This window comes from Heloderma suspectum, chromosome 1 (assembly GCF_057233095.1).
Source record: "Heloderma suspectum isolate Gila_16-S chromosome 1, 16-S_ref, whole genome shotgun sequence".
In the NCBI taxonomy this organism is placed as follows: domain Eukaryota; kingdom Metazoa; phylum Chordata; class Lepidosauria; order Squamata; family Helodermatidae; genus Heloderma; species Heloderma suspectum.
Genome location: NC_139458.1, coordinates 274,889,607 through 274,914,452, shown reverse-complemented (window position 1 = coordinate 274,914,452; position 24,846 = coordinate 274,889,607). Strand labels below are relative to the sequence as shown.

The 24,846-nt window shown below is 43.8% G+C and overlaps 2 protein-coding genes across 6 annotated transcripts in view; one reads left to right on the top strand and one right to left on the bottom strand.

The window, feature by feature from the left end:
* Positions 1–4,704, top strand: part of ASAP2 (ArfGAP with SH3 domain, ankyrin repeat and PH domain 2) — a 118,777-nt gene extending 114,073 nt beyond the window's left edge. For both annotated transcript variants that reach the window (XM_084826676.1, XM_084826674.1), the window contains one exon: positions 856–4,704. In XM_084826676.1, coding sequence (XP_084682802.1) covers positions 856–930 — 75 coding nt within the window. In that variant the 3' untranslated portion in view covers positions 931–4,704. The remainder of the gene's footprint in view (positions 1–855) is intronic.
* Positions 207–24,809, bottom strand: ITGB1BP1 (integrin subunit beta 1 binding protein 1). 4 transcript variants are annotated; one of them, XM_084826680.1, is made up of 8 exons: positions 24,386–24,478; positions 22,130–22,289; positions 17,445–17,546; positions 16,053–16,131; positions 10,441–10,577; positions 8,430–8,522; positions 6,919–7,068; positions 2,634–5,502 (listed from the first exon to the last, which is right to left on the bottom strand). In XM_084826680.1, exons 3-8 carry the CDS (start codon positions 17,514–17,516, stop codon positions 5,431–5,433), a joined length of 603 nt encoding a protein of 200 aa, XP_084682806.1. In that variant the 5' UTR covers positions 17,517–17,546; positions 22,130–22,289; positions 24,386–24,478; the 3' UTR covers positions 2,634–5,430. The 4 variants fall into 4 exon arrangements, with proteins under 4 accessions (XP_084682808.1, XP_084682804.1, XP_084682806.1 ...); XM_084826682.1 differs by lacking the exons at positions 2,634–5,502; positions 22,130–22,289 and adding an exon at positions 207–326 and having other exon boundaries at positions 24,386–24,809; XM_084826678.1 differs by lacking the exon at positions 22,130–22,289 and having other exon boundaries at positions 2,571–5,502; positions 24,386–24,809.
* Between the last annotated feature and the right edge of the window lie 37 nt (positions 24,810–24,846).

Genomic DNA, 24,846 nt, shown 5'->3' with positions numbered 1-24,846 from the left:
CTTCTTTGTTACTGCCCGGCTTTTTCTGGAGCATCAGGAACAGGAAAAGTTTGTGGGGAGGTTTACACCTCTCTGCCATCTTGCCCCCCTTCCCGTTGCTCAGGAAACAGATAGCAGCAAAGAGGAGGTGCGTGTGCAAGGGAGAGGCAGTAAGTGAATGAATCTGTGTTAGGCCAGGATCCAAAGAGTTGCACAATTAGCTCTGCTATCACAGGAAGCTTGGGATGGCTTTTCTCAAACAGCAATACCCTTCCGACAATATCGTAAGGCAAACTGTTTTTGAAACTAAGAGAACTCCGAAGCAGTTTTTAAGGCATGCGAGTCAGCTGTTCAAAGAGAAAAAAAAGGTCAAACATTCTCTGTGGTCATGCCTGAAGCTATGCCAAAATAACACGTTGGGTCTTTAGCTTTAATCTGCAGTCAGGGTGCTTTAAGTATAATTTTTCTTCTACTTACCATAAAAGATAATTGAGTAATGTTCAACTAAACAAATTGTCTCTAAGAACAGAGCAACAGAACACAAAAAATATGTCTACCCCTTATTATTGTCTTGTTCCCTATGCTATTTAAGATGGATCATTTGATTGGAAATAAGCAGACTTTGGATTCTATATGTAAAACTTTGAAGACAAATTAATCTTATTTCCAAAGGAGGGGTGGCAATTGTTAGTTTTCAGATGTGGGAGAGAAAAGTTTTGGGAAATGTGTCAGTTGTAAAACTATTTTGAGGAAAATCTTTTCTGAGTAATTGTATGTGGCTACAACTTGTACACTAGAGAACAAGTTTCTGTGGCCACTCCTTGAATGCAGACAAGCTTCAACCTTTTCTAATTAGTAATGTTGTCTCTTTTCCAGATTGGGCATATTGATGGAGATCCTAACCGGAAAGGAGCTTTCCCTGTATCATTTGTGCACTTTATTGTTGACTAAACTGCTCCTTGCAGGTGGAGAGATGTTTTATTTCTAGATTTCATTGGGGCTCCCTGCCTGTAATTGGATGTGTAACCAGGATACTTCATGCATCATACACCATAGTTGACTATTACTGCAGTTCTTTTCAGTTTTGCCATGGGAGGTTTGCTTTATAACAACAGATCGACTCAAATATTTTCTTGGTGAATTGGAAAGCCCCCCCAAAAGTAAGATCCCAAATCCATGAAAAATGTGGACCCAGTTTCAAGTGTGTTGACATCAAATCCCTTTTTACGCTTTCTCAGTATCCTGGGCACCATGGTTTCTCGCTTCAGCAAGCAAGGTCATTTCTGACCACAGGGCTCAAGTGTTTTAAAAGTGGGCAGACCAGCTGAGCTTAGAGATTACTGGCTTGACTGCACTAATGTATTACATTTCAGTGCCAGTTTCAGTGCCTGTAATGCATATCTAACCTTTGTTTGCACTAAGTGTCTTGAAACCTGTCTCAGGACAGTGTAGCTGCATTGAAAACCCAATGTTAGGAGTGGCACTTTCAGCTGCTTTTACTTAGTACAGTACAAAATGTGAGGATGTACAGTCTTAACTATCAGATTCCTTATCACCCATGTCCACATCCATTAGTTAAGAAGATGAGCTTTGCTGACTTCTGGGGGGAAGCAATTGATTCCTTTGTGAATGCTCACAGATGTCCTAGGAGAGCCCTAATAAATGTCCCTAAGGAAAATAGCACCTCCTGCCATTTTTCATAAAAAAGGAAGAGATGCTTCTACAGTCATAGATCTGATTGCTATTTATCCACAGTATTCATTAGAATTTTTAATGCATGAGTGGAAAGGGCTGAAAGTGATAGAAATAAAACCTTATCTAATGTCCCAATAATAACCCAGGTGCATGTGAACAACCTAATGTATGTATACACAAAACCTCACAGACTGCAGCCAGGTAGTCATCATATAGGAGAGAAATGATCTTTTCAGACAGGGCACAAATATCCACATAGGACGGGACTCTTGCAAGACAGTCCTCCTACTGAAGCCTGTCAGAAAAATGTAACTGATGCCTTAGAATAGTCTAGGCACACCTTATCTAGTCTAGGGATCGCTGGGTGTGGAGGCGAAAGCCTCTCCCACGCCACAGCTATAGCTGCTGTGACTGCTGTTTTTGTGCTGCTACCAGCAGCAGGGAAACCGTGATCTTGGAATCCAGGAAACAGTGTTTTTCCTCCAGTGGTCCAGCTTATCAGCTAGGTCGTGGGGAAAAGTGGGTGGGGTCCTGCTGGTTTTGGGGGCCATACAGGGACTGATTACATGTTGTACATCCCTGCTGTAGCAGGAAGGTGTTTCCTCAGACTCAAACTGGTCAGTATAAAGTCCTTGAGCCACCTGGAATGGTGGATTTGGTAACTTTCTTACCAGGAATTGTCATGAAGGAACTCATCTAAGGGTTTAGTTTTGTAACTGCAACCAGCCTATCTAGGTAGAAAGAGCCTGTCATATATCCAGCTTATGCCATTTCTTTTCTAGCTGGCTTCAGTCAAGAGGATAACGCTGCTGTATCCTGGGCATAAACCCTAGCAAGGAATATTATTTTTCAAGCTGTTTTGAATGCTGACAAAATGCAATATCTCAGCAGCAGTTCCACAAGAAATGAATAACTGCATATTTATTTATGAGAAGGTTTGTCTAGAAAGGCAACCAATTCCACTAAAGAAATAATTTAATAATTTGATGTATTTACTCTAGCTCCTGAATCTGTTAACTTCATATTCTGCAGATACAAGAGCATAGTTTTTTATACTAAATATACATTTAACATATTTTATTTCATTCATTAGTTATCTTTGAGGTAACAAAAACCCATTACATGCTATTGGTAAATAAACTTAGACGTGAATTACAGTTCATGAAATTTTACTTGCAGTACTTTGAAAACACAAATTATGATGTCTAGTTTTTTTTTTAATGCACATAGTGGTATGTTCATACACAGACTGTTGTGATAGGACAATGTAGTACGGTATTGATCGGAAATCTCCCTGTTTTAAGGTATACACTGTCCTGCAATCAAATCAATATTTGCTTGCAGACTCACACTGTGTACTTAAATATGTTCTAAAATATGGTAGCTGACACTGTTAATAATTGTGAATAGATTTCATAATTCCAAATGGATAACAGAATATTACAAAACATAGCAATGTCCTTTTAATGTTTGTATATTGTGATACTGTAACAGTTTTTATTTTGCATATGCTACCAAAAACATGCACTGGTAGCATAGGATTAGAATATCAATGTCCAGGTCACATTGGCTTTGATCACAAGTTTTGTGACTATCGTATCTCTAGATTTATCAAGAGAACTTTGAATTTCTGACACAGAAATTATGTATATATTGGCTAGCATAGGTTGAAATAAAAGGGGAAAAGGGCCAATTGGTATATTTATATTGGGGGGAAATGCTGTCTCTCACCTTTTCCTACTGCCTTGCTAAAGTGGTACATTCAAGGCAACTTGTCATATGTGTGGGTGCATATCAATTGGCTTATATTAGAAACTCACTTTAATACAAGCTGTTGCAATGTATATTGGGGGGGAGGGCAAACTGGAATGTTTCAAGACAGTTTTGTTGCAAGTTTTAAAGCTAAGTCTGCATATTCAAAGTTCCCACTAAATATATATGTATATTAGAAGAATAGTTTGCCACTACATTTATTCAGATGCTGATGGATTCAGTTTGGCTTTGACACTATTTTTTATGTTTCTATGCCTGGTAAACTAGAAAATAAATTGGCACATTATTTTGCACAGTTCACTTATGTACAGTATTTTTAACACAGAATCTTTCAAATATGATGATGTGCAAAGCAGCCTTTGGAAGTTTAATTGGCACTTAAATTTCATAATGGCCAAGTTCCAATGCACACTCGGGAGAGGCTTGGACTTGAAAATAGCCCTTATGCCAAACATCTTTGGAAACAAAGGGGACTTTAAAATGGTATGAAGGTCTGTCAGTTGGAGAGGGGGTAGGGGGTAGTATCAAATTTTACTGAGTACACCTGAGTGCTTGGGTGCACCTGAAGTGGATGTTTGGAGCCCCATCTTATTTTGGAAGTCTTCCAGTGTGCTGCAAAAGCCCTAATTATGGTCACTGGAAGATTTTGAATAAGAGTGTTTTCTCACACTGCAGTATGATGGCACTAGGCTTGTAACAAAGGCTTCTATTTTAAGAGTTCATATATGTTTCTACGGCATTATTTGACCCTCTAATTTGGGGTGGGGTTGTGACCTGCAGCTCCTATCAGCCCTAGTGGGCATAGCTGGTGCGGAGGGATGAAGAGAGTTGTAGGCCAAAATATCCAGAGCACCACAAGTTGCCCACCCCTGCTCTAACTCATAATTAAAGGTCAGATATTTTGGATATTTTAGTTCAAAGTCAGATGCTGCCATTTCCAGGCCATGTAATCTTTCATGGCTGACAAAAGGAGATGGTATTCAGCATTGTACTAGTAAGCACATAAGATTACTGTGTTAACTATTTTACAAAGGAGCATAAGACACTTAAAATACAGCTCAGAATGCTACTTGAGATGTACAATTTTGAACGCGATGGTTTTGATTGTTTAGTTGCAGAGCAACTGTATACATTATATAACCTAAATCAATTCTTATTTTTAGTGTCTGGATGCAGTGATTTATAATTGGAGCATGATTAATTTTACTTTTGTTAAGCCAGTCACTTGACTGGAAAAATAAACTACTTTTAAGCCTCATCTTGACTTTTTTTTTAATTGAATGTGAAAAATCTTTGAACTAAAATGAGTAGCTTTAGAACAAAATGAGTACCTGTATAGATGTATGAATACATACTTTAAGTCCAATAATGAAAAGCAGGTCTTAACTCCCTATACAAGGCTATGAGGAATTACTTCATACAGGGAATGAAAAAGCTCCCCTGGTGAAAATTGGCTGGAAGAGGGGTAAAGCTCACTCCTCACCAAGGAGCCTGTTGTCCCAAGGGTCCTTAGTGGGGGTTGCACTTTGCCCCACCCCTCCAGCTATTTCTTGGCAAGGAGGACTCACTCCATTCACTTGCATGGGGAAATTGCTTGACAGGCGCCTCAGCATGGTCTTGCAGGCGCCACACTGGGTAGAATAATACAAGCTAGTTAAAATGTACAGCCAGTAATTAGCAAGACACATCTTCAATTAACTTTATTTACAAAAATGGCAAAAGGTTAAGTGCAAGCTGAAACTTATACATGACTGTAAAGTCATAAGTATGACTTTAATATTAAAAGTGTTGGTTGGGCTCTTGGTCACATAGCTTGAAACACACAAACTGTATTTACAAAAATACTTTGTTCCTTTAAACAGTATCTTCAAGCAGTTATTTAAAAACTTGAAGTTCACATTTGCACCAAAATGTTTCATCTCCAATTGCTTGAAGTCATAGCAAGTAGTACTTCCTCTTGGTATGAAGGGCAGCTGTAGAAATTCAGGACTTCTCAGATGTTAAAACTGAGTCAAAGGCTGTTGACAACACCTTACAAATAGCTTGTGCTTGTTCCTGCATTTTAGAATATAACAGCTTCTCTTACTTGTTTTCACCAACATGCAAGAGCATTCAACCTTCTAGGACCGTTGTCAAGATTTTCAGTATTTTCCTTATGATGTATATGTTCTGCTGTGATCAATTTTCACATTGAAGAGTGCTTATTATCTGAAGCATCTTATGTGGAACAGCAGGGTCAGCCTAGGAATGTGACTTGGAACTTTAGAATTAAAAGTGTGTACAGACAACTTTTAGAATAGTATAGACTGTGTAGAATATCAAATTGCTATTTTGTTTGTAGCGGGACAGCATTTGAATGGAATGCTTTTTTCTTGTTTCCCAAGCAATCACAACTGTTAGTACAGGAGACTACAGAACACTTAAAGCTAATTATTTTCTCCAAAAGGTACTAACGCATCATTTGCTAGCACATGAGGACACACACTCCCATCACACTGGAAAGCTAGGCTGGTACATTTAAAATTTTAATACACTACAGCTACAAAGCTATGATTAAGGCCAGCACTCACTGTTATGCTTCATTTGACTCCCTTCCTCTTAGTGGGTCAGATACCCACTAGCAGTTAAGTGGGCTAGTGATAGCCATCCTGCATGTGACTACTAGCTTACTTTGCCACCTCGCTTTATTTGATGAAGCTATAGCTTTAGTTACTGCTTATGGATCTGAGGGATCAACTCAGACAAGTTGATAAGAAGGAAATCATTGTGCTAAAAAAAAGCATATACAATTATTTTCAACTTACATGACTGCCACAACCTACTTTCACACATGCTCCTGCTGTTTGTTACTAGCACAGCTTCTACTACAAGAGACCAGGGGTTGTGGCAGGAACAAATTATGAGTTTCAACGCATTATTATTGTTACTTTTTATTTGTAAACTGCACTGTGATTTGTTATAAAGAGCAGTATATAAATTAAATCAATAAACTAAGAAATGCACATGCAATTTACATGCTTAAAACCAGGTGTCACTCTTAACACTTGTACATATAGTGGTAGCAGGCCGCTTTGGCAAGTTTACCACAAATGTCTTAAATAGGAGGTAGTACCAGTGTAGTGTATGTGTGTGATTCCCCATGTCTTGATTTTGCCTCTAATCTAGCAGAGCAGAGAGTGAAATACGGGAGCGGGAGACCAACAAACAGGCCTGACTTTGTCATAGGTGAGCTTATGGACAATCCTGCTCAGTCCAGATGTGCCACAAATGATTGCTGCTCATATTATAGCTTGGCCACCCATGGAATAGCATTTCCTTAAATAGGGCCCAATGAAGAAATCCATTTTGTTATGTTTTGGTCCAGTACAGGCCATAATGCACAAATATAATGGCATAGTAGATATTAAATAGCTTCTAGTCAACCTAGGGTGTCTGAAAGGTGTATTTTAAAGGATTAAGCATGAACCTTACCAAACTATTACACTGGTATATCCAAAGGCTGTATTCTTCGTAGTTTGCATCTGTTGTCTTCAAAGCCAGTAAACTCTTCCCTGCCCCTAGGCCATCATCATAGCAGACCATCCGAACAATTAGGTAGAGTGCGTGTCTATGCAAGACATCCTGAAAGTCCCAAATGTGACTTTAGAACGTCATAAAAACAGATACTTGTTCTCTCTACTGGGTCTTCATCAATACAGTACTTCCAGAATCTTGTCACAAGTTTTTTTTAAAGGAATTATTTTGCGCCGTGCCTTATTTGCCAAAGCAGCACACAGCAGAAGAGCTATTCCTAGGTTACGGAGCAGGCTTATCGCCCTTATCAAGAAGCTAGTGATGAAGCTTTACATTTCTCAAGATGCCTGGAATACTGCTGTAGTCAAAGGAGTTAACCTTAAAAAGCACGCTGAGCCTGCGCAGTTTCACAGTACAGTAGACTGGCAGGAAAGAATGAGAACCCTCTATTGTTTTGGGGGCATGGGCACCCCACAGATTATTATGAACAATAATGGGACATTCTGGAGCAGGCTTTGCCCCGTGTACTGAGGCATCCACTGATCCTGAGTTCTGAAACAGCAATGCCAAAGAAAATGCCAATGTTGCACAGGGGATTCCAAGTACAGCATACATATATTTTTATGCTGCAGACTCAACTCCTTGTCCTAAGGACAACTAGAGAGCAATTCCCTGTAGGATTTTTGTTTGTTTAGGATAAGGGGTGGAGAAGTACTCTGTTCCCAGGGAGTGGATTTCCCTTAGGGAAGCCCCACGTAGACCAGATGCTGGTGGTAGGTAGGACCAGTGCCAGGATGCGGAAGGGGTCTTGGCAACACTGACTAGCAGTGGCTCTCCAGGGTTTGAGGCAGGAGTTTTTCTAGCCCTACCTGGAGATGCCAGAGATTGAACCTGGGACCTTCTGCATGCAAAGCATGGCTTCTATCACTGAGCTACGGCTCCTTCCTGATGATGGTGGGCAGTACCAACATCGTCAGGATAGCCCAATCTTTGCAGAAGTTCAAAGAAGTCTTTTTTGGGGATGAAAACTAATGGTTAAAAAAAAAAAGACCAAAAGAACCAAAGGAGGACTAAGCATACTTAATAGTCACAAAATGATAAATGATTGTTAGGAAAAAATGAATGGCAAATCAAAGAGTAGGAGGCATGCAATGGAATATCCTGCAAGAAGGCATGGCTGGTTGGCACAATGAACAGAAGCATGCCACACTGCAACATTTTGTTGCAGGTCCCACCTGCATACCGTTCATCACAGGCTCAGTTATGAAATGAAATCTGGAATTGATCTCCAATGGTATCTTCCCTATGTTTACACAAGCATATAACTATACATGTGTCTCACCATATCAGCGTCTGGAAGTTATCTGCCTGGCCCATATTTTAAATACGCTGAGGATGGAATCATAGACAACTCCTGGAATTCATACAGATCCTACAAATAGCATATTTTAAAAACATCAGTCACTTACATACTGGTCCAAGGTTGTGACTTTAATACCATACTTGGAAACTCCCATAATAAATTCTTCCTCTCCTGGAACAAAGGGTAGCTTTCCATCTTGCTTTGGAAAGAAAAAATGGTATTATGCACATGTGAAGATAACTGATAAAACAAATCCCTTACAATTTTTTTTTAAAAAAATGAATTATATATTATAAAATTACAAATACATCTTGGTAAATATTGTGAGTACAGTACCATTTTACAGGATTCATAAATATTCTAATATATACAATTCGTAATGTGACTAGAGTTTCTATGTGCTTTTAAAAAGAATACTAAATGCTAATTATCAGTACATAAATTCAATCCTATTTTAACTATATATCTAATATTTAAACCTCACCATTCTTTAATTTGTCTTATAATTACTAATACACAAATTGTAATTCTGACAAACTCAAAAAATTCCAAATATTGAAAAAAATTACTTCCACCTTCTTCCTCTTTTATTTGTACATATTCTGTTAATTTTACCATTTTTGCGATTTCCCGTTGCAAAGAACTGACACAGAATGTTAGAATGCTGAACTAGGTTTACAATTTGACTGTTCTGCGAGATGAAAACAGTATCTGGCAGAAACATGGCTAGCTAGGCTTTAAGTAAAACAGTTCATGAAGCAAACTTTATTAGACCTTTGCTACTTTTGCTTACACTCCAGAATCCGTGGTACTGCACATGCAATAGCTTCTGAAAGGTATCAGAAAGAAATGCTTTTGGGCAACTAAAAAAATAAGGATGCAATCCTATGGCTGCTAGATGGCCGTAGGATTGTTTGGTTTGGGGGAACTGATCTCAGAGCCCATGCTCCAAGGTCGGTTCCCAGAAAACTGCCTCCCCTCCCCCTCCGACTGCCTTGTAGGTGCATAGATCGTCCCCAGGCTCCGTGCTTGGAAGAGCAGCATGCAGCGGGGCAAAAGGGGGCGTTCCCAGGCATGGGGAGTGCAGAAGTGCCAGTAGGACACTTCCTATGTATTGTCCGGCTCCCCCCACCCCTGCTCCGAAGTCCCACAGCTAGATAGCCAAAATCGGACATCAAGCTGAGAATGCGGGGCGGCTGGAGCGTAGAGGGAAAGATCCCCCTCCGCACTCCGCCCACCCGGCATTGGATAGTGGTTGCCTCTAAGTTTGGAGGCAGATGCCTATCCCCATAGGATTGCTCCTGAAGTCCAAACCTTTTTGGAGCATTTTGCACCAGCTACATATTAGGATTTGAGATGTATTTTGATTAACAACCACACTATTATATCCTATATATACATTCTTACAGGAAATCTGCACAGCTGCTATCTAGGAAAAGCAGTCTTATCTGCATACTTGCTGTACAATCTGAGGTCAGTTGGACCTATTTGGATGCTGCAGCAGATACTTCATGCATCACAATACAATAGCAAACCCCGTTGTCTGCACAACCAGCCTCCCACCCCTGCTTCCGGTACAGGCAGATAGTGGCAGAACTGGAAGCCACTTCTTAAAGATAAAACTGTTTGGCCAAAGATCAGTTCCAAGGGCCACATGTTGCTCATAAAAACACGGTGAAATGTTCCCATTGCATTTCAGTTCAGTTTTATTGTTTACAAGTCTACATCATCACAATATAACAGAGAAAATATCCAGGATATTACAAAAGCAAACATGGACAAATTAAACATAGAGCAAAGAAAATGACTACTAATTTGGAGCTAACAAAGTTCAGTTAATGATAAAATTCTATTATACTAATTTCCAACTTTTGCAGAAGTGTCTGTTAACCAACCCAAGAATAAAATATAAGACTAATACTAAAATGTTAAAACTATCATATTTCCCCTGTGCAACCTTTTATACATCTGCCTTACTAAATCTGGACTGTAGATAACACAATTAAGAAGTGGCAGCTCTTTATGTCCTTATTGTAAAGCCAAAAGTTTTATCTCTTGGCAAACTGATTAATTTGACCATTTCATTTAGAAATAATGTATTGGAAGAGAATCTTTACCTGTGCCACGTCTATGTAGTTAATCAAGTCCAGTGGCCCTTCCAAAGTCTTGCTTTCATCAAGCTTCAGTTTTTCAATGGCACCAACATATTTCACTCTGAATTCCGCACAAGTATCTGAATTGCTATTGCTCTGACCTATAAAGAAACACACAGTTAAATAATTACTCTTAGCTCTATTGTTGTACTGGATGGCAAAGAGCTTGGACATTTAGCCACTAAAACTAATGCAGCCTCGTCACCTGTCTCACATATTTAAGCTCAGATTTAGTAGAATACAAATGAAGTGTGGTGAAACCTTGTCTATTACTGTGATGCATACAAACTTAAGTTCCTACAGGGGCAATCCTATGCATGTTTAGACAGAAAAAAAGTCCTACAACTTCCAGCATGCCCCAGCCAGCCACTGTTTTGTCACAATAAAAATTTATTTAAAAATATGTATCGGATTGTGCCCTAATGATCTCAGAACTTCTGTGCTGATGTCGGAAGGATCCACAGGACAGAAGAGTCCTAGGTCAACATCAGCTTGTGTTAATATAAAGGCTGAGGAACAGGCCAAACACCTTTAATAGTTCGACTGAGCTGATGCTGTTTTAGGGATCTTGGGCCAGGGATGACGCACAGGGAATTGGTTTGCTTCCAGCTTTAGGTGGGGTGGACAGCCAGTGGATTTTTTGTAGGATTGTCTTAAACCTAGGGCCTGATCTACTCTGGACCCCCACCAACCAGATTCGAAGGTATCAATATGACTCAAGTCTACTTTTGTGAAAGAATGATACAGTTTATTGATGGAAATGGATACAGATAATAAAAGAAAAGCTTACATATGCCCCTCAGCTCAAAGCTATAGCTACTATGATTCCCTTGAAGTAACAGGTGTTGTCCTGGGGCTGGTTACCTGAGCAGGTGGTGCACCTTCTCCCTCTCAGACAAGAACAGGTAACAGGACAATCTGCCCAGGATTTTATAGGGCTTGTCTCACTGAGTTGCAGACTGTCATAGGACACATACCTCCTTCCCTTTACCAAGGAGGAGAAAGGGGCGGAATTAATTTCTTGGCAGGTAAAGTTTCTCACAGCAAAGAAAAGAGCATTCTTATCAGCAAGAAAAGTGCGGACTGTGCAAGATAGCTACTGTGCATTATCTAACTTTTGTTAGTAGCAAAAAGTGCTGGCTTTTTATTTATTTATTATTAAATTTATTAATCGCCCATCTGGCTGGTCACCCAGCCACTCTGGGCGATGTACAACATACAATAAAACAGTTTAAAACAATAAAATTCTACAAAAACATTTCCTAAAATACCCTAACCCACCCCAAATGCCTGCCTGAACAACCACGTTTTTAATGCACGACGGAAGCTCATTAAAGAGGGGGCATGACGGAGTTCCCTAGGGAGGGAGTTCCACAGAGTGGGGGCCACCACAGAAAAGGCCCTCTCCCTCATCCCCACCAGTCTAGCTGTCCTGGCTGATGGGACAGACAGAAGGCCATCCGAGGCTGATCTTGTTAAGCGGCCTGTCTGGTGCTGCTGGAGGCGCTCCTTAAGATAGGCTGGGCCGGAACCATATAGGGTTTTAAAGGTCAAAACCAACACCTTGAATTTGGCCCAGAAAACAACTGGTAACCAGTGCAACTCCTTCAGCACTGGAGTGATGTGAACTCGCTCGCTTTAATCAGGCGAGCCGCCGCGTTCTGCACCAGCTGCAGTTTCCGAACCGTCTTCAAGGGTAACCCCACGTAGAGCGCATTACAGTAGTCTAAACGAGAGGAGACAAGGGCATGTACTACCGATGGGAGCAGATGGTCGGGAAGGAAGGGGCGCAGCCGCCGTATCAGATGGAGTTGATACAGCGCTGTCTGGCTCACAGCTGACACCTGAGCCTCCATGGACAGCTGGGAGTCCAAAATGACCCCCAGGCTGCGGACCTGGTCTTTCAAGGGTAGCCGTACCCCATTCAACACCAGGTCAACATCCCCCAGCCTCCTCTTGTCTCCCACCAAAAGTACCACAGTCTTCTCAGGGTTCAGCTTCAGCTTATTCCTCCCCATCCAGCCACTCACCTTCTCCAGACATTTGGACAGGGATTCTACGGCCAACCTTGGTAAAGATTTGAATGAGAGGTAGAGCTGCGTGTCATCCACATATTGATAACACTGCACCCCAAACCTCCTGATGATAGCCCCCAGCGGCTTCACATAGATGTTAAATAGCATCGGGGAGAGGATGGAATCCTGTGGCACCCCACAAGTAAGTGGCCACGGGTCCGAAACTTCCTCTCCGAGTGCTACCCTCTGGTACCTGCCGGAGAGGAAGGACTGGAACCACCGCAATACAGTGTCTCCAATGCCCAACCCCTCCAGGCGGTCCAGGAGGATACCGTGGTCAACGGTATCAAAAGCCGCTGAGAGGTCAAGGAGAACAAGGAAGGAGCATTCACCCCTATCCAGAGCCCTCCTCATATCATCTACCAAGGCGACCAAGGCTGTTTCTGTCCCATGCCCAGGCCTGAAGCCCGACTGAAATGGGTATAGATAATCAGTTTCTTCCAAGTGTGCCTTCAACTGCACCGCCACCACCCGCTCAATCACCTTGCCCAAAAATGGCAGATTTGAGACTGGGCGAAAGTTGTTCAGAACTTGAGGATCCAAGGAGGGCTTCTTTAAGAGCGGTCTTATCACTGCCTCCTTGAGGGCTGATGGCATCACTCCCTCCTCAAGGAATGGCGTTCAATACCGCCCTGATCCCCTCACCCAGTCTCTCTCTGCAGCCCATAATGAGCCAAGATGGGCAAGGATCAAGTAAGCAGGTGGTCGGCCTTACAGATGAAAGCACCTTGTCCACTTCATCAGGAGGAGGAAGCTGGAACCGATCCCAGAAAACTGGTTTGCCACAGGCCGCCTCTTGCTCACTAACTGTATCCACAGCGTGCAGAGTAACACACCTAATCTGATCAATTTTATCTGCAAAGTGCCTTGCCAAGGCCTCACAGGAGGCCTTAGAATGCTCCAGTGGTTCCGGAGCCACAGGACCGACCAGGCTCCGGACCACTTGCAACAGCCTCCTGGGACAGCACTCTGCAGATGCGAAGGAGGCAGCATAATATTCCTTTTTTGGTGCCTTCACCGCCACGTGATAGGCTGAAGATACAGCTCTAGCCCGTGTATGATCATCTTTGGAGCGAGACTTCCGCCACCAGCACTCTAGCCGTCTCACCACCTGTTTCAGAGCTCGTAACCGCGGACTGAACCATGGTGCAGTCTGAGCCCTGTTCAAGGGGAGAGGGCGTTTCGGAGCCACCTGATCTAATGCCCCAGTGATTGCAGCATTCCAACCACCCACCAGGGTCTCGACCAAGTGGCCATTGGCATGCCCCAGAGAATCCCCAAGCGCATTCAGGAATCCATTTGGATCCATAAGACGCCTGGGTCAGACCATTTTAATGGGTCCTCCACCCCTGCGGAGGGGTTGTGGAACCGAGAAGTCCAACGTCACCAGATAGTGATCTGACCATGACAAGGGGGTGGTGGATATACCCCCGACTTCCAGATCACTCCCCACTTCTCCAGAAACAAACACAAGGTCTAGTGCATGACCGGCTACATGGGTGGGCCCAGTTAGAATATGGTGCAGCTCCCAGGAGGCCATGGTCTCCATGAAGTCCCGAGGTGCTCCTGTGAGGATGGCCTCCGAATGTACGTTGAAGTCCCCCAACACCAATAAGTTAGGGGACTGTACACGCACATCAGAGACCACCTCCAGCACCTCGGCCAGGGAGTCAGTCATGCAGCGGGGTGGACGGTACACGAGCAGAATCCCCAGACTGCCCTTCGGGCCCACCCTCCAGTACATGCACTCAGCAACCTTGGTCTCCCAGAGAGGGGGTCTGGTGAAGACCAAGGACTCTCGGTAGATAACAGCCACTCCCCCTCCCCGATCCCCAGCCCTCGGCTGCTGTGCACATGAAAATCCGGCTGGACACATGGCTACAAGGGTTGGAGCAGCAGCCTCGGCCAGCCAGGTCTCCGTAATACATGCCAGGTCTGCACCCTCATCCAGGATCATGTCATGGATGAGGGAGGTTTTCTGGATAACAGACCTGGCATTGCAGAGCAGCGAACGAAGGCCAGAAGATGGGGTCACGCCTCCCCCAGCCATCCTTTGGCTCTGGACAGGCCCGGAGCAGGGGACAGATACTACACATCTCTCCCTCGTTCCCCATACCTGGCATGGCCTGCCCCTAGCGCTCCGCCAGTGCCTGCCGCTCAGCCTCGGTATCTTCTGGCCCCCAACACTCTCCCCCACTGCCTCCATCAGGTGGACACATGCCCCCTCGCTCCCGCCTATCAGGCAGGCTACCCACCCCTAAAAACACAACAAAATCCCCCAGAAAAACACACATGCACCCCCCCCAAAAAAACAGTTAAAATCCCCTTAAAAATAATGCCAGGCTGGAGTCCACAGGGAAGGCCTGGTGGTGGTGGCGGTGGTGGCGGCGGCGGCGGAAGCGGCGGCAGCAGCAGCAGCCCCAGCAGCAGCAGGCGCACCTCTTCCCCCGTGGTGGTGGTGGCTTCTCCTGCAGGCCCTGGCTTTCACTATACAGCTATGAGATCCTATAATAGTTGCCAACTGCTCTACCAACTGCTGGTAGAGCCAACTGCTCTACCAAATATGTATACATATGCTACTGGACACTGCATATGGCTCCAAGTTCACACCTGACTCGTCATCATTGTTCCAAAACCAAATCCAATACCAACATAAATTATTTAGTGCATTTATTACAATATGACCATGTTGAGTTGTAGCAATAAGTTTAGCATCTCACTGGATGGATGAAGAAGTGTAGGCTAGATAGTGGGGTATAATAAAGGGATAACAACACATAAAGATGTGCCAGAGATCCAGCTTCTGTGCTATATGGTGAGCCCCGTTATCTAAAATTCATCGACACACCCATTATTTCACATTGTCTTACATCACACACAGAGAAGAAAACATAAAATCAAACAGATAAAATCATGAACTCCCCCACCCCCGATCAAAATCAAGGGCAAAAGCAAAATAATACATTTTCTTACTGAAATATTAAAAACCCATAGAGTTATACATGTATTCAAACTAAGTTTTCAGGAAAGTGTACACTTTCAAAAGCATATTGCTCTCCCACCATAATCCCTATGCAAAATATGACAAATCATGCAAATAATTATGTATAATTCATAGATGTTTATCACATAATGATATATGAACTGGGAGGAGGGTGATTCCCCCTCTTTCCCCATGTGCCCTTAAAATCTGCTCCAGAGGGCTGGGAAACCCTCCAGAGCAGATTTTTGGGCAGTGCAGAGGGGAGTAGAGAAAGACAAAGGAACTTTGCGCTAGCAGATGTCCACTAGTGCAACAGTGGGTTTAACCCAATGTAATAATATGTAAGTTTATAAAGGTTGCAGATTTTGGATTATTTTCTGCACTTAATTTTTTCTTTGAATAATTAAGGTAGATTTCTGTGCCTGCTCGCTGGATACAAATGTAATTACTTTTAAACACTCATCTACATAATCCTAGAGTTAACATTTAATGCCTTTGGGCCATCATCAGTTTCATACCTGAACTTTTTGTAGAGTCCGTATCCAGACTAGCAACAGTACTAGATCTTGAAAGCCCTCCAAGACTGGAGTCCACCGACTAGGTTAAGGAAAAATTTGAAAATGTTATGAAGTTATTGAAGGCCTGAAGTTGGTTTGTTTCAGTAAACCATAGTTAAAACAGTTTATCCTGGTTCAGAGATAGCCATAAACTGTGGTAAATCGAAAGCGAAAGAAATGCCGTAGAAGGAGAGGTGAGGGAGGAAGTGCATGAGGCCAAGGCTCACTTAGGATCATTCCTGTAACAATAAACCATGGTTTATTGTTATGTCTGAACACAGCAACTGTATACAACATCACAATATAACATTCTTTAGCAATAACAACACTTTAAAAGTGTTAAAGTGTTGTTATTGCTAACAACAACATAATAACAACAGCAATGTTGTTATTGCATCCCTCCCTGTCCCCCACTCCAGCAACTAAGCAGTATTTCACTCACCATTTTCGGTGGATCCACCTATGCTGAGAGCATTTAAATGTAAGAGTTTATCTTACTTAGTCATGACAGTAAGAGTTAAATATAACTTTTAGATTTAGCCAGTTTACTTTAGCAGAATCAAGATTTTCATTTTGAACTCTAAGCCTGACTGAAGAAATGTCAACTATCTGGCTGTTCAGGCACCTGAACATATCCTACTGGCATCGAACCATCTGAAAGTATGTTCAGCCCTAACTCCACTTAACTACAGGAAGTACTTCTGAATGCTATCAAGTTGACGCCAGACTTTCATAACATCACACATGAGATAACAAAAGTGAACAATACTCTGAATTTAATTACAGACATCCCAAAACTGATTTGAAAATATTTTAAGGGAACAATCCTATCAATTGTGCCCTCGCCACTCAGAAGCCCCGAACTTGGAGACTTTCGAGTTTCCTATGCCCTGTCAGGTTGAAGCCAGCAGGGCAGGAGAAGCGGCAGAAGTGATCTTCACCTCCACGTCCTCCGTCAGTCCTGATTTTTGCTAGATGGACTTCTCAGGGCTAGATGAGGGCGCATCAGAGGGGGAGGGAAGGAGGCTGAACAAGGCTCAGGATAACTCATATCCTGGCCTCTTGGGTCTCCTCCCTTCCCACTGGAACGCCCCCTTTCCTCCTCCTCCAAGGTTGCTTTTCTGACCACAGAGACGTAGCTGCCATGGTTCTCTCCACGCTGGCTGTGAGGGTGAGGGGTTTGGGGTCAGATTTCCAACTCCCATTTCCTAAATCAGAACACTGTCTCTGACCTCAGAGAAATTTTCTGAGCTGACCTATTGTCCCTGGGATGCTCACCCAGGGACCATAGGATTGCTCTCTAAATTTGCTAAAAAAAAATAAAAAATCAAAAGCATACCAAAGTCATCTTACCTTGCTTTTAGTACTGATTTCACTGCTTTGTGAACTGCTGCTGCTATGCCGCTTTTTTACTTTCCTGAACATTTTTTTATCAACATAGGATCAGAGAGGATGCTGTAAGAGAAAAGAAGGTCTTGCTTGCTGCACCATTAAGGCTGCAATCCTAAACACATACATGTATATGAACTCCTTTTAGATATGTAATGGGATGAACATGGAGGTTCACATCTCCAAATTAATGTGTAGAGCCAAGTAACTGGTGTAAATATGTCTCAAAAATGTAGCTTCCATAGAATTTCAAGTATAAAACTGAAAAACAAAGTATATAACATTTAAGGCATCCTAATGTCTGAATCCCCTTCATGGATCACTGCCTTGTTGTGGCGAAGGGGCTTGCGTAACTCAATGAAGCCATAAGCTATGCCGTGAAGGGCCACCCAAGACGGACAGGTCATGGCAGAGAGTTCTGACAAAATGTGGTCCACTGGAGAAGGAAATGGCAACCCACTCCAGTATTCTTGCCAAGAAAACCCCATAGAATGTATCACAAGGCTAAACGAGATGACTCCGGAAGATGAGCCCCTCAGGTCGGAAGGTGTCCAGTATGCTACTGGGGAAGAGCAGAGGGTATTTCCAAGTAGCGCCAGAAAGAGTGAAGCGGCTGGGCCAAACCCGAAAGGACACTCAGCTGTGGATGTGTCTGGTGGTGAAAAGAAAATCCGATGCTGTAAAGAACAATATTGTTTAGGAACCTGGAATGTCAGATCAATGAATCAAGGTAAGCTGGAGGTGGTCAAACATGAGATGGCAAGATTGAACATCGACATCTTGGGAATCAGTGAACTAAAATGGACAGGCATGGGCGAATTTAATTCAGGTGACTATCATATCTACTATTGTGGGCAAGAATCCCTTAGAAGAAATGGAGTAGCACTCATAGTCAACAAAAGGGTGGGAAAAGCAGTACTGGGGTACAATCTTAAAAATGATAGAATGATCTCAGTACGAATCCAAGGCAAACCATTCAACATCACAGTAATTCAAGTCTATGTCCCAACCACTGAGGCCGAAGAAGCTGAGGTTGATCGGTTCTATGAAGACCTACAACACCTTCTAGAACTAACACCAAAAAAAGATGTCCTCTTCATCATAGGGGATTGGAATGCTAAAGTAGGAAGTCAAGAAATCACCGGGATAACAGGCAGGCATGGCCTTGGTGTACAAAATGAAGCAGGACAAAAGCTAATAGAGTTTTGCCAAGAGAACATGCTGATCATAGCAAACGCTCTTTTCCAACAGCACAAGAGGCGACTCTACACATGGACATCACCAGATGGTCAGTATCGAAATCAGATTGATTATGTCCTTTGCAGCCAAAGATGGAGAAGCTCCATACAGTCAGTAAAAACAAGACCTGGAGCTGACTGTGGCTCAGATCATGAGCTGCTTCTTGCAAAATTTCGGCTTAAATTGAAGAACGTCGGGAAAACCACTAAACCATTCAGGTATGACCTCAATCATATCCCTGATGAATATACAGTGGAGGTGAGGAATAGATTTCAGGGATTAGACCTGATAGACAGAGTGCCTGAGGAACTATGGACGGAGGTCCGTAACATTGTTCAGGAGGCAGCAACGAAATCCGTCCCAAAGAAAAAGAAATGCAAGAAAGCCAAGTGGCTGTCTGATGAGGCTTTACAAGTAGCTCACGAAAGAAGGGAAGCGAAAAGCAAGGGAGAAAGGGGAAGATATACCCAACTGAATGCAGAGTTCCAGAGAATAGCAAGGAGAGACAAGAAGGCCTTCTTAAATGAACAATGCAAAGAAATCGAGGAAAACAACAGAATGGGAAAGACTAGAGATCTCTTCAAGAAAATTGGAGATCTCAAGGGAATGTTTTGTGCAAAGACGGGCATGATAAAGGACAAAGAAGGCAGGGACCTACCAGAAGCAGATGAGATTAAGAAGAGGTGGCAAGAATACACAGAAGAACTATACGGGAAAGATCTGAATGTCCCTGATAGCCATGATAGTGCGGTCACTGAACTTGAGACGGACATCCTCGAGAGTGAAGTCAAGTGGGCCTTAGGAAGCATTAGTAACAACAAAGCTAGCGGAGATGACAGTATTCCAGCCAAGCTATTTAAAATCCTAAAAGATGATGCTGTTAAAGTGCTGCATTCAATATGCCAACAAATCTGGAACATTCAACAGTGGCCACAAGACTGGAAAAGGTCAGTTTACATTCCAATTCCAAAGAAGGGCAACGCCAAAGAGTGTTCAAACTACCGCACAATTGCGCTCATTTCACATGCCAGCAAGGTGATGCTCAAAATCCTACAAGCTAGGCTTCAGCAGTATGCGAACCGAGAACTACCGGAAGTACAAGCTGGGTTTAGAAGAGGCAGAGGAACTAGAGATCAAATCGCCAACATTCGCTGCATCATGGAGAAAGCAAGAGAATTCCAGAAAAACGTCTATTTCTGCTTCATTGACTACGCTAAAGCCTTTAATTGTGTGGATCACAACAAACTGTGGCAAATTCTTAAAGTGATGGGAGTACCAGACCACCTTACCTGTCTCCTGAGAAACCTGTACAAGGGTCAAGAAGCAACAGTAAGAACCAGACATGGAACAACCGATTGGTTCCAAATTGGGAAAGGAGTACGACAAGGCTGCATATTGTCACCCTGCTTATTTAACTTATATGCAGAGTACATCATGAGAAATGCCGGGTTGGATGAATCAGAGGTCGGAATTAAGATTGCTGGGAGAATTATCAACAACCTCCGATATGCAGACGATACCACCCTAATGGCAGAAAGCGAAGAGGATCTCAAGAGCCTCTTGTTGAGGGTGAAAGACGAGAATGCAAAAGCTGGTTTGAAACTCAACATTAAAAAAACTAAGATCATGGCATCTGGCCCCATCACTTCCTGGCATATAGAAGGGGAAGAAATGGAAGCAGTGACAGATTTTACTTTCTTGGGCTCCAAGATCACCGCAGACGGTGACTGTAGCCATGAAATTAAAAGACGCTTGCTCCTTGGGAGGAAAGCTATGGCCAACCTAGACAGCATACTAAGAAGCAGAGACATCACCTTGCTGACAAAGGTCCGTCTAATCAAAGCTATGGTTTTCCCAGTAGTAATGTATGGCTGTGAGAGCTGGACTATAAGGAAGGCTGAGCGCCGAAGAATTGATGCTTTCAAACTGTGGTGCTGGAGAAGACTCTTACGAGTGCCCTGGACTGCAAGGAGGTCAAATCAGTCCATCCTAAAGGAAATCAACCCTGAGTGCTCATTGGAAGGACAGATAATGAAGCTGAAGCTCCAATATTTTGGCCACCTAATGCGAAGAGAAAACTCCCTGGAAAAGACCCTGATGCTAGGAAAGACTGAAGGCAAAAGGAGAAGGGGACGGCAGAGGATGAGATGGCTAGATAGCATCACGGATGCAATGAATATGAACTTGAGCACGCTCCGGGAGAGAGCGCAGGACAGGAAGGCCTGGCGTGCTATGGTCCATGGGGTCACGAAGAGTCGGACACGACTGAACGACTGAACAACAATGTCTGAATATTAGTACTGAACATAAATCTTTTCAAATGACAGCTGTGATTCCTCCAATTATTGTAAAAATTTAAGTTTTCTGTCACTCCTATTTTAACAGTACGAGTGCTTGCAGAACCAGTACTGATGGATCAGAGCAAAAGCCTATGTCAGGGGTGTAGAACCATTCTCAGCTCGAGAGGTGTATTCCGTTTTGGAGAAGATCTCAGGGGCGGCATTCCAGTGGTGGTTGGGGCTGAAGGCAAAGGGGCAGAGCCAAAATACCCAGCATGTTGTAGCTTCAAGCTCTTCCTGCCAGTAACTAAGCTTTAGAAGAGGCATTTCAGCCTTTTATGATAGGCAGGGAAACTGCACAAAAGCCAGGAAACCACCAAACAATCTGGTGGTATTTGGACGATCGCAGGGACAAAAGAAGCCATCATGGCTTCACCCCCATCCTCCGCATGCCCATCTTTCACATAATTACCCATGCTGCAGCACAGGTTAGTATGTCGTCCAAACATGGCACCCGGCACAGTGGAGGCTGCAACCTTATGTGGGTTGCGGGTGGGTACGAAGCTACTCATGCTGCACCATGTGCTGGGTTTGGATGACACACCAACCTGCACTGCAGCGTGGGTAATTATGCAAACAACGGGCACACATGAAGCATGCACAAGGGGAGAAACGTCCCCCCTCCCGATCATCTGATTCCGGACTCTGTGTTTGGGGGAACAGAGGTGGAGCCACTTGGGGGAACAGAGGTGGAGCCACTTGGGGGAAAGGGTGTGGGCTTCCAGGGAATTCCGGAGGACCGTATTCCCCCCAGGTCTGAGGTTCTACATTCCTGGCTTATGTAAAGCAGTGCTCTGTTCCCACAGTGGCCAACCAGATGCCTCTGGGAAGCCCATAGCCAGACAACCATTTGGGGCAGGAAGGACAGAACCCTGCTGGAGTCCCCCGCCCGCCATCCAAGTCAAACGCACAGCCTACCAGTCAAACAAAAAGAAAATAAAACAGCTTTACTTTCATAGGTCGGCTGCCACAACTCCTTCCCAAATCAGTTCTTCTGATATCTTTTGGGAGTCCTGTCACCCTGTTAAACTTCCAGCCCAGGAAAGCTGCAGCCACATGCCCAAAATGTACCTATTTTTATCTTTAGCTCTGTGGTCGCAGAGTGTACAGGTCTTCCGATCTCTCTCTCTCTCTCTCTCTCTCTCTCAGTACTCCTTCACCTTCAGCCAGGCAGCACAAGTGCACAGTCAAGAAAGGTGAGAGGCAGCAAGGCAGGCAGCGTGCTTCGATACTATATATGGACATAAATTAGTCCCCAAAGGCACCAGGTCAGGACAGAGAAGATGGACCTTAAAGTAAGCGCCCAGAGCTATTTACATTAGAAAGATATCATTCTGGGCATGTGCAGTGGTGCAGGACATGTCAGTGGCCTTTTCTCGGAGCAGTGACTGAGAATGCTTCATGGAGTAGAGAAGCAGATGAATTTTACCTTTGTACTTTTCACCACCACCAAAGAGAGAGAGAGAGAGAGAGAGAAAGTTTGTGTGTGAAACAGACACACACACACACACCCAGAAGAAGAAAATGAGTGATAGATTTAAAAATTTCTGTGTTTACTGTATGGGCACCCCAGCATATTAAAGCAATCCAGAACAGATCTAAAAGTAGGTACAGTTACTTTCTCATTTTTTGGTGAACATCCATTTTTTAAATCTATCTTAGAGAGCAACCCTATGGTCCCTGGGACCATAGGATGGCTTGTATTCCCCACTCTGAGGGTGAAGATAGCACGCCAACCTTGGAATGGGGACTTGGGAGATCTGACCCTAGACCCCTCCCCCTTGCAGCTGGCACAGAGAGAACCATGCTAGCAACCTTGGAGGAGGAAAGGGGGTGTTCCAGTGTGTGGGGAGGGGAGGAGACCAGAGAGGCCAGGTTGTGAGTTATCCTCCCCCTCCCCCCCTCTGAAGTTCCCTTACTAGATAGGCTGGAAAGCCTATCTAGCAAAAAAAAGCAAAGCTCAGAAGAGGATGGGCAAGGATTGCCCCAAAACTCCTGCTTCCCTGCCGGCTTCAGCCCAAACTTGGAGGCTTCCAAGAAACAAGGGCAGAGTCCATAAGATTTTTCTTTCTTTTCTTATTGCTATTTCTTAATCTCTATGATTGCTTGGAACAGTTTTGTTAAACTGTTCATTTTGCTTTAGCTGGCAATGGTTTTTCTTTTTTTTACTTTTAAAAAGATCTTCTTGTTTTTTTTTTTAAACTTGCTTGTGGTTGCTTTGGCTAGCAATGATTTTTCTATTTTAAAACATCTTGTTTTGCTTTGACGCAATGGTTTTCTTCTTTCATTTTAAAACATCTGCTTGTGGTTTATTCTGCTTGTGGTTGCTTTAGCTAACAATGTTTTTTTAAATCTGTTCATTCTACTTTGGTTGGCAGTGGTTTTTCTTTTTTAATTTTAAAAAATATGTAATTGCTCTGGCTAGAAATTTTTCATTTTTAAAAACATCTGCTTGTTGCTGAGTAGGCAGTGGTTGTTTATTAATTACTATTTTCCTTTTTTTAAAAAGCTGCTTGCAGTTTGTGGCTGCTTGAGGCCAATTGTGAATTCCCCCCTTTCCTCTTTAAGATCTGTGTTCTGTTGGCTTGGGCCAATTCTGATTTTGGGTGTCCCCCTGCCGTGTGTGTGTGTGTGTGTGTGTGTGTATGATTGCTCTGCTTTGTAGGCATGATCTAGGAACCCATGCACCTCAGACATGCTGTTGTCGTTATTGTTATGTCTGTCCTCAGAGTAACACAGAAACCAAGAGCCACAGCAGCCAGCAAGGTCTGGGGCACATGGGCTTCTGAATCATGCCTTCAAAACATTTTGTAGGCATGATCTAGAAGCCCATTGCCTCAGTTTTCCTTTTACAGCTTGCTGGCTGCTGTAGTTTTCCACCTCTGGTGATCCACCCTCTGCCCCACCAGCCCCAGGGGCACCAGCCACCACTGCCCATTGCACAGGGATGGGGAACCTGTAGCTTTCCAGACACTGTTGAACTGCAACTGCCATCAGCCCCAGCCAGCATAGCCAGTGGTGAGGGATGCTGGGCGTTGCAGTCTGACAACATCTGGAGACCTACACATTTCCCATCTCTGCCACAGAAGGACATGAGCACAATAGCACCCTCCCGTTCATATTCCCCAGCAACTGGTATTGACATATTGATACTGGAGGCAATATACAGCCATCATGACTAGGAGCCATTGATACAATGTTCAACATACAAGCTTAAACTGTGGCCAAATAGAACCACCTTTTAAAGAATACTTCTAAAGATATGATCAACTGACAAAGGTGGTTTGCAAAACTACCAGACGCTATTGGTATTGCTCTTGAACTCACCTCCCTGCAGTTTGGGGGAGAGAAACGAATAAGCCGAGCTGATTTCACCAGCGGATTGTTCTCCACACAACCCTTTTCGGGAGAGACAGGCTTGCCTCCCTCCTTTTCTGTCCCTTCTTCCGTGCCTTGAACAGCAGCATCACAGGCAAAAATCCAGCAAGTGAAGCTTCTCCCCCTCACTGCATTTCCACGGTGGGGCAAAGTAGGTAATGCCGGCGAGGTCACCAGGAGCTCTACCACAGAAACGAAGAAGCGCCCCTCCTCCGGGCTCCCAGCAGAGCTGAAGGGGCAGCGCAGGCCTCGCCCCCTTCCTGCAGCCAAATACGTATCTACCGCTACCGGAGCCCTCGCCGCCTGCACGTCCCACGGGCCCTTCCCCGACGCAGCGACAACAACACTGAGCACGGGAAAGCCGTCCTTCCTCTTTTCCTTCCGGGTCCCGGCCAGCCCATTGGTGCGCT

Bases quoted from the DNA above. Each gene is read 5' to 3' on its own strand.
- ITGB1BP1 (XM_084826678.1), bottom strand. From the start codon at position 17,516: ATGTTCAGGAAAGTAAAAAAGCGGCATAGCAGCAGCAGTTCACAAAGC. The intron at 10,578-16,052 runs GTATGAAACTGA...GTTTCTTTATAG, and splicing joins GGACTCTACAAAAAGTTCAG to GTCAGAGCAATAGCAATTCA. The intron at 8,523-10,440 runs GTAAAGATTCTC...TTCTTTCCAAAG, and splicing joins ACTACATAGACGTGGCACAG to CAAGATGGAAAGCTACCCTT.